We start from the raw sequence: 13,466 nt of genomic DNA, 5'->3' as shown, positions 1-13,466 counted from the left end.
AGTATCCGAAATTCATGCCTTGAACTTTAGATCAATAAATTTCTCTGAAGGCTACATTTAAATGTCTTGTAGAACATTACCAGTATTTGTGGCAAAAATCAGTCAGCGGCTGGTTGGCCTTTGGGAACAAGGATTTTTCAAATTCTGGCCTTGCCAACCACTACCTCCAGAGCAGTGTGCTTTACGTTGGTACATTCAGAGGACTCTTGCCTTCAGAAAAGATTGCCGTTGTCTTCTGTATGAGAAGAATATTGTGTTACAGTTAAGAATTTACTGTAACAAACAATGTAAGAAATACCCTTGTGAACCAGCAAAACAGAGCAAAGACAAGTCGTACACGTTCAAATTATGTTATTATGCAATGAGAGCAAGGTATACAAAGTCACAAGTCAATATAACAATGCTGATTACAAATAAAATTCTAAGTTAGTGGGTCTCAAAAATACAATATATCAAACTCACCAAAGTCTTGATGTGAGAGAGAACAGCTATGCAAAATGTCAACACAGCGATCGGTTCGACAGCAGATAGTGTGGATTTAGGCGTTGATGGGATTTCAAGCATTCGCAGTGATGTAACACCAGCAAATATGAATGAGTGTGAGTGTCGCCCTCAACCAGCCTTTTATATATATTTACTAAGTCATTTCCCGAAAGTTCGGGCACAAATGAACAAATCGTCAACACTGTAGAAGGCCCTTGAATAAGTCTCCCAGAAGTAGACACATAGAAAACTAGGAGCAGATAAATTCCAGAAAACCAGAATGCTAAAAGTGTTGACCAACCATTAAAAAGAAATGTGACCCATCATATTTAATATTCAAAACACTAAATGTTGTGACCCAATAATAATTATTACTGAATTAATAACAAAAATATACAGAAAATACACACTCGTAACAATTGTCTCAGAGATTTCGTGGTTCAGAAAGACTATTACGTTGCTAAGTTCTTACTTCATGAAGTTAAAACTCTAGCTTCAACCTTGGTGACATGGAATTCAGTGTCAGAAGAACAAATATGATCTAGCTGTCATCAGAAATCATCAAATACTTGAATGAACTTTTATCTGAGAGATGTCGTCGCATCTGTAGAGGGGCTATGAGACTTGGGGCCTTTATCGATCCTCTGCTTTACATTTTTATGTTTTTTTGTCTCTTTTTTTTTTTTTTTTTTTTTTTTGAAAAAATTGGGGACAGTGGAGGGTGAGCTAGGACCGGAAGGTAACGTCAAAGAACCTGAAGTGGTGTCATAGAACCGGAAAGTGACGTCACCAGAATGACATCATCAAGACCGAAAGTGGCGTCATAGAACCGGGAGTGACATCATAGAACTGGAACATGGTCAAGAACAATTATTTTAGACTGGAAGAGATTTTGGAATTAATTAGGACTTTGTGTTTATTTGGGAATTAATTCCATTATTGATCTAATTTCTCTCCAAATACCTCAGAATCTTCCTGCACGGTAACTGCCTGTTCAGGAAATATATTGACAAGACAATATGGTGGCGGGAATATTGAACAGGAAGTTTCCTAAGTCAAAGTTATCCCCAAAGGGGAATTTGGGATTCCCAGGTATAGCGGTATTCTTATGCTTCCTCGTTCACTGGGGCTATCCATCCTTATGTTTGATTCTGGCAAACCATATTCCAGAGGGAATGCATCAGGAAAAATTACAGATATTGTTAGTAATTATTAGTAAACTTACCTCTGGATTATGGTTGCCACTTTCCTGTGGGTGACACAGATATACAGAGTGCAAGACATTCACTTCGCAGGGAGGTAAGAGAGGGTCCTAGTTTTCATAATCAAGTTTACTAATAATTTAATATTATTAAGCAATAGTTTACTTATCAAACAACAGTGTATACTTATCATACCAGTGATTTCATATAGATGGTGTATGTTGTCATGGAGTCTGGGGTTTCAGGATGTTTGTGAGATCAAGTTTAAAGACACAGTGTCTCAGGTTTCGACAATATTTTTATCTGTAAATACATACTAGCGCTTATGCACTCACTGTAGCTTCCTAATGATGCCAAAAAAAGACTTATCCCTTATGACTTGCCTGAAATCGATAATTGTGACTTTGAGGCAAACAGCTTCCAAAAAGACAAGATTTATATATGGAATGGAAATGGCTGCTCTGCACATCATGTATAGCACATGGTGTTGGCGGCTTTTTGCCGAACTGATTTCAATCAGAAGTTGTATTATTTAGTATTTGTAGAGCCTGTTCCAGGGGACATAACTCTAGTGGGGTTACTTAAAGTGAAGTTCTGTTGCCGGAAGGCACGGGAGTCGATTTAATGCATTAAGTCATTCAGACTTTTTAAAATCATATTGTAATCTCAGGACTTTGTTACTTGCACTACTTCAGTGGTGTTTGTAGTTATTTGTGATACACAATCTGTTATCCATCAAGATACATAATGGTCATACACAATCTGTAATTCATTATGATAAATATTGGTAACAGTGTGCAAAATGGTTTCAAAAAGTTGCTGGCCAGTCAGGCTAGCTATGCTTGACAGTTACTAGGCAACAAAATATTTCACAAGTCCAAAATTTGAATGTAGACACAGGTTTCATCATTGGCCTGCAAATGTGGACATTTGTATCAGGTCACAATCTTGCATGATTTAAAGGTGCAATTTAACTTCAGAAGTCAGAGAAACAGCACACTGATTGGAAATACACAGTCTGTTAGCATCACGATAAGTATTGGAAAATGTAATTCTACCCTTGGTACACAGAATGACTAGTGATTGCAAGTTCATGTTCATTAAATAGCTAATAAGTGTTCCTGATTTTAACCAACGTGGCAAATTCACTTCACGTTAAGTTCCCCAGTGCTGTAATCCAGGTTAATTTCTCTACTAGATATACTAGGATAGACCACATTGGCATGGTTCAACTGGTACACAGCTTATTTCTAACTTACTTGTATGCAACATGAATTGATTCAAGGAAAAAACAATAAGCCTTCCAAATCAAAAGTCTTACAGCCAATCCATGCATGCAGAAGCTACAAGAACGATTCCCCACAAAAGGAGCAATCCCTGAAAGCCATTGTGTCCCCATAGATTTTGCAGACATATTAGTCAAGAGAGAGAAGAAAACAACTTATTTGTCTTGCAAATACAGAAAAATCATGTGTAGCAAATATTTCTTTTCCTTTTCTTGATTCATATGCCACCCTGCTGTGGAGCTAATGTTGTTAACTGCAAGTTGCTATGGTAAACAGCACATGTGACATTATTGTGCATTCAAGTGTTGCCAGTAATGGCCCTCACATGTGCTCCTAACATGCTCAGTATGTACTGTCATGTGACCACACCAGGATGTAACTGCCAGGTAGAGTGTGCACAACATTCAGCCATTTCTTTCTCATGACAGATTCTCATGATCTGTTTCTTCAGTGTTTGCACATTATTACAAAATGTCTGACATTTCCTTGAAGTGTACATCATGGAAATTTAAACAGGGTAATCTGTTGGTCTTTGCTATTAGCATGAAGTTTGCATGGCAAAGATTATGGGACTTTTCACAGATGCTGATCATGCCAGATGTTGTGGTCACTTGAACTATTTTGATTGATGAGAGATCATGCATCTTTAACTTTTATGACCATTCATATCATAGTGAAACTCCATATTAATATTCTGGACAAAAATAGTTAGGGATATTTGTAAATTTTGAAACAATGAATAATGTGTATTTATTCATTGACCTACTGATAAAATACCAGTATCCTCAACTTTTTTTGTCAAGTATATGTCATTTTATTGCAAATCTAGTTCATACGTGTCTTTGAAGTGTAGTCAAGTACATGTCGGTTCTTCAATCTGTGTACAGTAATGACAAAGTGTGGTAATATTATGGTTTTACAATCCTAGCATAATCAGTGGTCAGCATATACCAGATGAGACTCATGTCACTCTCTCACAACTTACTGTATTAGAAAACAAAATCCAAGGGACCTGTTTGGTCAGTGTTATGACAAGGGATGGGTATAGGTGGTTCAAAGTGTATTACAAAATATTGTGATACACAATTCCATATTGCAGTACGTATCATTATATGTTGTAGAATTCCAAATTTTTTATCCAGAAGAAATGAGAAACATCTTTGCATGAATTGAAGTTTATAGGCAAAAGAAGATGGACGTGATAAAGACCAATCGAGTCACTATCTTTAAGACCAGGATGTTATTGACGGAAGTGTTGGAATGCACATTGACCTTAGGGAGAACTGAAAATTTACTTGGAATTACAAGAACATTTCAATGGTGTTTGGCTTGTGTGTGTAATTTAACACATGATAATCATTACTATTTGAAAATAACCCATACATCAAGCATTCAAAAATAATACTTTAAAAATATATTGTTGAGAGAATGAACTTCAGTAAATCAATTTATCGTTAATACTGATTACTGAACCCTTTAGTTTTGACCAATTCATTCTTTATTATGATCAATTATCATTTTATAGATAAGAATTCATGTTAACTTATTTTGACGAACATTATAAGTTATCACATCGTGTCAGGGAAATACAGGGTTTTATCAGTCCCGAGTAAGGTTGTATTCCCCGAACCAGGGGCGAGTTGTATTCCCCGAACCGGAGGTGTGATAATGCCTTTATCTAGCTGAATGTTTTCACTAAATCAAAACAAAACAACACACATCGAATTGCACTGCATCGCATTGCAACGTGGCATTCAACCACCCAACTTCGTAATGTTCAAAGTTAGGGTCCATGTCCTTTTCTATCAAGTAGTCTCATAACAATTTCACTGCGTTGTCATTGGCCTTTTTGGTTTTCCTTGGAACAACGTTAGAACGTTTTGATTTAATCTCTTCCCCTTATGTTGTGGCAAAACGTTTCATTGCTGCCATATTGACATGAGCTGATCGTTTGACCTAAATGCACCGCACGTTACTAAAGGCTTGTCTATGCATGCTTTTCTCACTTCGCGTCGTCACCGTGGCGTAGGGGGGTGATATGACTTTCGTAGCGGGATTACAAGACTGTTATACTCCCGCTCGCGGATCGTGATGGATATACATAGTGTTTTATCAGGGTCACATGGACCAATCAAAACTTGACGTTCTTACATGAGGCTAGATAAGACATTTTGGAGTAAGTTCTTGCTAATTCACAGGATCAGGTGGTCAGGCTCGCTGACTTGGTTGAGACGTCATCGATGCTCATGCTGTTGATCACTGGATTGTCTGGTCCATACTCCATTATTTACAGACCGTGGCCATATAGCTCGATTATTGCTGAGTGTCACGTAATACTAATCTCACTCACTTTTACTAGTTCATTCACCTGAAATGTGTGTCAGGTCTAAATGCTCTTCAAAGATTTGAAAATTTTTATATTGATTGCATGGTCGGGGAGTAAAACTGACTTGTGTTCGCCTGATGACATTATTATGTCTAGCATTGCTGTTAAAAAACTTGACAGTATTGTGTTTGCATAATGATAATATTATGTCCAGCATTGCTGTTCATTGAATGAGTGGTAAATTGCAAAGAACTTTAACTCTCATTAGAGTAGTTAAGAATACTCTGCGCTTTCTATGAGCTGTTTTTATGCAGGAAGTGGTTCAGTTGAGTAACTGATACAGCTGACACTGGTAGCATCACAGCTTCCATAGTCACACAGTTGTGTGAAAGCTCACGATGTTGTGACAGTGTGCTTATCAGAGACAGAAATATTCCAAGATATATTTCATGTATGTGTGTGTCTTGTGTGTTTCAGCAGGTGGGAGCTGGGAGAGGTACAAGATGTACTGGTCTTCCCTAGTGTGATATACCTCAACTACCAGCCGCCTGATTCTTGCTCCACTTGATTCCACAACAGTATTATGTGAGTATCAATACTTCATCAGACCTATATCAGAGGTTTTACTTATTTACTCTGTGACAGTATTATGGAAAAGTACATGACGTAGTCTCCAACTGTGGAGTGAGTAGTTATGTGAGTGTCAGTATTTAATTTAATCCATAGAAGTATTATGTATCAGCACTCAAGTTACTCTACAGCAGTATTATGTGAGTACTGATACTTCATGTAATCTGTAACACAGATTTCTTAGTGTCAGTACTGGAATTAATCTACAACAGTATTATGTATCAGTACTTATGTTGCACTACAACAGTAGAGTTTGTGAGTGAAGTTAATCTGCAACAGTATTATGTGAGTACGGATTCTTTGTCTTATTTATTACAGGTTTGTGAGTATTAGTTAATATGCAACAGTATTATGTGAATATCAGTGTTTGGTGTAGCATCAGTTTAATCAAATGGCAGTATGATTTAATCAACAGTGGTATTTATCAGTACTTGAGTTACTCTACATCAGTGCTCATACTTCATCAAACCTATCTCTACACCTCTACAGCAGTATTAGGTGTTTACCAGTACTCAGTCCACAGAGATTTGTGAGTATCAGTACTTGATTTTATCTACAACAGTATTATGTGAGTACTATTTAAGTTAATCCCCAGCAGTATTATTTATCAGTACTTAAGTTCCTCTACATCAGTATTATGTGAATACAGATACTTCATCTAATCTGTAACAGAGTTTTGTTAGTATCAGTACTTGATCAGTACTATTTGAAATGATCGACAGTAGGATTATGCATCAGTTAGTGTACAACAGTATTGTTCGTAAACAAGTGGAGTTCCATAGATAATGGCCAAACACTAGGTTGGTTTTATTTGTTTGTTGGATTTTTTTTAAATAGTGCATGCTCAAGGTGCTGGTATTTGTTGCCCTTGATCATTAGATGTCAATCTCAATGTCACGTCATATTATCAATCTCAACTCCCTGGAGAGTATACAACTCTTGCTGTTTCTTGGCACACCAAGTTTATTGTGCCTCTCTCATCCTAACAAGGTACCGGTACCCATTTCAGAGCTGGGTGGACTGAGATATAGTCACAGTACTTTGTCCAGATTTACTGCACGCTGCTGTACCTGCAACTAGGTGTTTGCATGTATCCATGTGGCCAACATCTGGTTATATACCAACGGATTCATGGGTGCTTTTTAGTGCATAGGGTTGTGTACTGTACACTAGGGGTTGTGACAACACTGAAAGAGTCTATACACAAAGCTGACTCCAAGGTTTTTACACTCGATCACAAACTGGCTTGATCCCGACACCTGGTGCTTTAACCAGCTTGCCCACCACACCCCCGGTTCCCTTAGGCTTGTGATATATTTCTTGGACCTTGGGGCGTCAATTTTTTTGTGTGCACGTAGCAATTTTTTTATTGCTATTCAAAAAAAATAATTTTGACTTGGCCGCGTCCCAATCATCCATTTGTCAACTACAAGAATGAGTGTCTGTAAGAACGCGTGTGACTGAATCTACAGCTCATTAACATGTGTTAAACTTCCAAAGTTGTATTTCTTAGAGAGAAAAAATAAAAAGTGTTCCTCCCTCGTCACATATTGTTTTCTATTAAAAAATTAAAAAAATAGACCTATCGCCCTCGTCACTTTTTAAGAAATTGTGCCTGAGAAAAATTTAATATTTTTAACCAGCCTTAGTATTTTGATGGTAGCAGTTTGATTTAGTATGCCATATGAAACCTAAGAAGTGGGGTGGAAGATATACGAACAGATGTTTGCTTGTTCCTATTAAAGGGAACAAAGTGAGTTGCTAAACAATGTTAGTTATAGATGCTAGTGATTTAAGTAATGTTTTCCAGAATGATAGTCTTTGCTCCTTGCTTCTGCATACTGTTTGAAATGCAGAGAAGTGAAAAAAAGATTGAATCTAGAGAAAAGACAATGTCATACAATGATGCTACTGGCCTTCATCTCAGACATAAGAATAACGATTATTTTGATCCATTAATGAACTTTATATATATGTAAACTCAAAAATAGTTAACGATGGCATTTATATCAACTTTTCTAGCAGTTATTCCAAAAGGGATAATAATGTTAACTGTTTAAATCAAGATATGATGAATGGGAAATACAACTGACAACACTCAACTGTGAAATTGCCATGACACGATGCTGTAATATTTCATTACAACCATTAATGTTTGTCCATTTTTTCTCAGGCTAAAGACCAAAACCAAAAGACAGAACCTCTCAGACATGAAAAGTTTGAAGTAGGCAAGTGAAATAAGATTTTACTTGCTAAATGTTTTCATTATGTCCTATCTTGCATTTGATGCGTGACCCACCACATACAAACAGTGTTTTAATTTCACTGAAGGCTTACACATCTCTTGATAACAAATAGGCACTTGTATTGAAGCCTTTTCCTTTTAACAATCCACCCATCTGTGAATGGGTACCTTGTATGGATGTTTTGTGCCAACAGGCTGAAGGGCCCAAGGGAGTTGATATTGAAAATATGAAGTGCCGTTGATATGGGCATCTTATGGTTGAGGGGAAAAACATGTGTGAATTAGAGCCATAACACATGGTTTATGAAATGCTAAAGACAGGTCATCCTCTTTGATTTTCACTGGTTATAGAGGGACTTGCAGACTAGTAAATGTGTCTAGTCATTCAAAGCAAAGCTACAGTGTGATTCATTAACACTGTAGGGTAGAGCAGGTTAAAGAACAAAGTGCCCGTTTAACAGTGTTGATTGTGTATTTTGCTACCTACAGTATTGACATTGTAGGTGCAGCCTTTGACATACCTGTACTATTCCCAGATATAACATACAATCTCTTACAGGGCAATGAATGCTGAAGTGAGTCCATTGTCTATCATCAAGGAGGGCTATCTGTGGAAACGAGGTGAGTCAGTTAGTTCTGTTGAGGTGAGAATTTTTGGCAGGTCTGGAATCCCAAAGATTTTATTTTTGTGATACATGTTTGTACAGTATATGACAGAATGGTAAAGTCTTTTGACTCCTTCTATTTTCTGTGATGATTCTTTCTTGATTTTGTATTGATTTGGATAATAAGTGTTTCCTGAATTAAAGTGTTTGTCAAGAAGCAAGGATAATTCTAACTTTCATCTTTTTTGTGTGTGTGTGTGTGTGACTTAGATTTTTATGAGGCCTATAAAAAATATCGTACTCAGGATATTGCACTGATGGACATACGTCATTCTGATAGAGAAAGTGAACATGATGGCTGCAAGCGCGATTGAATAAACAGCTTACTTCTAAAAACTGATGAAAATAAAATGTAAATCCAATTTCCTACCCTAAATTTCAGACACATGTAATTGGAACCACAACATTTTTTCTTTTTCTTTTTTTTTCCTGATAACTGTGGCTGAAAATAAAATTCTAATTGTACAGGTGAACATATCAGAAACTGGCGGAAACGCTATTTTATCCTTCGACAAGATGGGTCCTTTCTTGGGTTTCGATCCAAACCTGAGAATGGTGACCTTAGTGATCCTCTCAATGACTTCACTGTCAAAGGTATGTAGTACAATTCGATAGTTATCAGTATTGCTTCTTCAGACATATGAAGTCACATGCTTCATTCCCACACCACACACTCATTACATGAAGTATGGTATAACTCATTTCATTCTTGAAAATGTGATGGTCAGTTTTTCCACATTGTCAGATTAAAATCTTCTAAATGTAATTCAACTTCAAGGTTTTGGAAAGTAGATGAGTTCTTCAAGAATCGTTGGTTAATTTCAGGTAAGAAATGAGTTGAGTTGTTTTGATAAGGGTCACACCATTTCAGATCATAATTAGGCCTTTAAAAGGTTCAATGGCACACTTATGATGAATGCTTCTGCATTCAGTGCATCAGTGTCTAAATACTGCCTGATAAAATTCCCCATTTTGACTTGATCTGTATTTAAAATTCACATGCCTTTGCCTATGTTTGTGACAGTGACAAGTGAAGCAGGATACATTCACCCTTGCTACAAACACCTGGGCCACATACCTCAAAGTGATCATAGCGCTACCACTGTCGTTTAAGTCTATGTTAAAGTATGCGGGTTACAATCGTCTTAGCGCTACCATTGTCGTTTAAGTCTATGTTAAAGTATGGGGGTTACAATCGTCTTAGCGCTACCACTATCGTTAAAGTCTATGTTACAGTATGCGGGTTACAATCGTCTTAGCGCTACCACTGTCGTTTAAGTCTATGTTAAAGTATGGGGGTTACAATTGTCTTAGTGCTACCACTGTCGTGTAAGTCTATGTTAAAGTATGCGGGTTACAATCGTCTTAGCGCTACCATTGTCGTTTAAGTCTATGTTAAAGTATGGGGGTTACAATCGTCTTAGCGCTACCACTGTCGTTTAAGTCTATGTTAAAGTATGCAGGTTACAATCATCTTAGCGCTACCATTGTCATTTAAGTCTATGTTAAAGTATGGGGGTTACAATCATCTTAGTGCTACCACTGTCGTTTAAGTCTATGTTAAAGTATGGGGGTTACAATTGTCTTAGCGCTACCACTGTCGTTTAAGTCTATGTTAAAGTATGGGGGTTACAATCATCTTAGTGCTACCATTGTCGTTTAAGTCTATGTTAAAGTATGGGGGTTACAATTGTCTTAGTGCTACCACTGTCGTTTAAGTCTATGTTAAAGTATGGGGGTTACAATTGTCTTAGCGCTACCACTGTCGTTTAAGTCTATGTTAAAGTATGGGGGTTACAATTGTCTTAGCGCTACAATCGCTTTAAGGAACCTAACCTTGGTATTTTCTCTAGCTTATACTTGATTAGGAAAAACCATAGTAACAATATAGTGGAATCATACAACATACACTACTTTGTTATTTTGATTATTATTATTACTATTATGCCTGTCACAAATATTCCACTGAGAAACTTACACAGTCACCTGAACTGCCCTATTGTCCTGTGTTGCAGACTGTCAGCTGATGAAGCTTGAGAGACCTAAGCCAAATACTTTCATGATCAGAGGTTTACAATGGACAACTGTTGTAGAGCGAATGTTCTGTGTAGAGTCAGCTGGTGAAAGGTAAGGAGGGCAATAAAATGTGAGTACTTGCATCTGTGTAAACATTTTGTTGCTTATTGCCTTGTCCATGAATTGATAGCATCAGCATTTATAGATGACATAAGGATACAATTAATCGTTAATCAAATCCCAAGCCTGTCGGTATGATCCTTAGCCTTGAGGGTTGAGAGATTGCCTTTACTTCAGTACTTACATAGGAAGTTGAGTGTATGATGTTGCCGCAGGGAGGAATGGATCATGTCTGGTTTCCATAGTTACATATGAAATTGACTGTATGATGTTGCAGGGAGGAATGGATCCAGGCAATCAAGTCAGTAGCTGAGGATCTGAAGGTCACTGAAGATGGTGCATGTGGACTGTTGTCATCACAAAGGAAGAAGGTACAGAGATCTGAAACTTTCACACTAGGACGCCTTTTCAGAAAGCTGTCGTAGGCTTAAGATCTCATAACTTTTCTTGTACCTTTCATACCTCCTGTTCTGTAACATAGGAAGTATAGGTGCTAGGAGAAATGCAATGAGATCTTGGGCTAACAATTGCTTTGTGAAATGGAACCCACAAGGGTTTCCGTGCCAAAGACATCCCTTGTACCTCATGCATGTTGTTAGAAGCAATACAATTAAGGAATCAGTGGTTACACTTTCTTAAGGTATCCTTAGTGCAGTATTAAAGAATGGGAGTTAGGTTAACCTTAGTTAAGGTTGCTTCTTGAAAGAAGCCCTTGGACAACTGATCATAGACCTGGGAGGGCATCCGCAGTAAGTAACCAGATTTGGAACTTTGGTCAAGATGGCTGCTGAATATGGCTAGATTTGATATGGGCAGTAATGTTATATATGACGTGAGCTCCATTGTGTACATTGAACTGTGTCAGGTAACATAGCAAAAATGTTTAATGCTTCCAAACCATGTAGGAACATGTGATGTAAGAAATGTGTCATGATTTTATTTGGTGGTTTGCTTGCACACTGCCTCATCTGTCAGAATACTAAGCATTCAATGACTGACTCACTGTATTTTTGTTTCTTTCAGTCACTTGATGATTTCCAATTTCTAAAGGTGCTCGGGAAAGGAACATTTGGAAAAGTCATTTTATGTAAAGAAAAAGCAACAAATCATTTATATGCGATCAAAATCCTCAAGAAAGCAGTAATTATTGCAAAGGTAAGATATACCTTCATTCAGCAAGACAAAACTGAATACTCAAAACTTGTGATGTTATGTGAAGTTGGTATCTAAGTTATTTTATTTATTTACTCAGAGGACTGAATCTCCCTGTCTGGTAAGGTGGTGTATATTAGCAGCAGTAAAATTTCTTTACGAACGCTTAACAATCTAGGATTGACACATTAAGACCAGGCTGGTCCTCCCTACTTTACAGTTTGTTGGGAGCATAGGACCGGTTGTGTAAATTGGCATCATTTGCTATGTAGGATTATGTCCCTTAGATGTGCCAGGGACCTGTGTTCTTTGGTTTAAATCGCAATTACGAGGTTTTCAGAAGCATCCATTGCCTGGGGGTTCCAATGGGCAAGAATCTAACATCTGTCAAGTGAAGCTTTCTTTCCAACAGTTGACACATTGATATTACTGAAATATTGTTCAAAGAGCTTTCATCTTAATCCATGGCTGCTGTACATCAAATGTTTTAAAGACTTAGTCATGTTTTCATTTTGCTGACTTGCTATATACATTAAATCTCATTTTGGAATCCAAACATACTTTAGGCCAGACCAATTTCATTTCTTGTTTCATGGATTTTTGTCCTTAGAAAACCTAAAGGCTGGAGGGGGAAAAATTACCAGTCACAGTAATATTGCTGTAAAATGGTAAAAGTATTTTACTTTTGACAATTTATGAATCAAGATATCAAACTGGTCTGGCCTTAGCCTGAATTGTAACTGATAATCAACTGACAAGTGTTCCCTTGTCTGTTCCTTGGAGCTGAAGGGGTATTTCATTCAGTGTCTTCATGTTAAAGAAACGACATGTATTTTGGGGATCAGACTTCTCCGTGAATGAATCAATCATGTAAATCTTATCTGTTTTTCAGGATGAGGTGACCCACACATTAACAGAAAACAGAGTTCTGCAAACAACAAAGCATCCTTTCCTGACAGTATGTATTGAAAAGACTGTTTCAGCACACACATTAATGCTGTAAACCAGGGCCTAGATTTTCAAAGCTCTCTTAGCTCTAAGATAGTCGTAAGGAAATGTTTATGTATGGCACTTATGACTATCTTAGCGCTAAGAGAGTTTCAGACATCTAGGTCCAGGAAGTCAGTAATACCACTAAACTATATACCAGTACATGTATCAGCAGCTGTCATATGGGATTTTTTGGGGGGTAATACTAATCAATAGATGTTAAAGAAAACACATTTCTTTCAAGTTTTTAATTGTTCATGTGTAATGACCAGGGTGATAAAATTGCGTGAAACAATTGAATTACTTGCTATTATTTCAGTGTCACATGAGAATGTCAGTTAAATATTCAAA

The 13,466-nt window shown here is 37.2% G+C and overlaps 1 protein-coding gene across 5 annotated transcripts in view; it reads left to right on the top strand.

The window, feature by feature from the left end:
* The window catches only part of LOC137293435 (RAC-gamma serine/threonine-protein kinase-like), a 64,677-nt gene that overhangs the window by 32,518 nt on the left and 18,693 nt on the right, over positions 1–13,466 (top strand). For 3 of the 5 annotated variants that reach the window (XM_067823973.1, XM_067823968.1, XM_067823969.1), the window contains exons 2-8: positions 5,775–5,882; positions 8,732–8,793; positions 9,306–9,431; positions 10,853–10,964; positions 11,251–11,344; positions 11,997–12,128; positions 13,018–13,083. In XM_067823973.1, coding sequence (XP_067680074.1) covers positions 5,881–5,882; positions 8,732–8,793; positions 9,306–9,431; positions 10,853–10,964; positions 11,251–11,344; positions 11,997–12,128; positions 13,018–13,083 — 594 coding nt within the window. In that variant the 5' untranslated portion in view covers positions 5,775–5,880. Of the gene's footprint in view, positions 1–3,411; positions 3,489–5,774; positions 5,883–8,731; positions 8,794–9,305; positions 9,432–10,852; positions 10,965–11,250; positions 11,345–11,996; positions 12,129–13,017; positions 13,084–13,466 lie in introns of those variants that run through there. The other 2 variants (XM_067823972.1, XM_067823970.1) reach the window with 2 other exon arrangements.

Source organism: Haliotis asinina, chromosome 8 (genome assembly GCF_037392515.1).
Source record: "Haliotis asinina isolate JCU_RB_2024 chromosome 8, JCU_Hal_asi_v2, whole genome shotgun sequence".
NCBI lineage: Eukaryota > Metazoa > Mollusca > Gastropoda > Lepetellida > Haliotidae > Haliotis > Haliotis asinina.
Note: the sequence above shows the minus strand (reverse complement) of the source record. Positions and strands in the feature narration are given on the sequence as shown.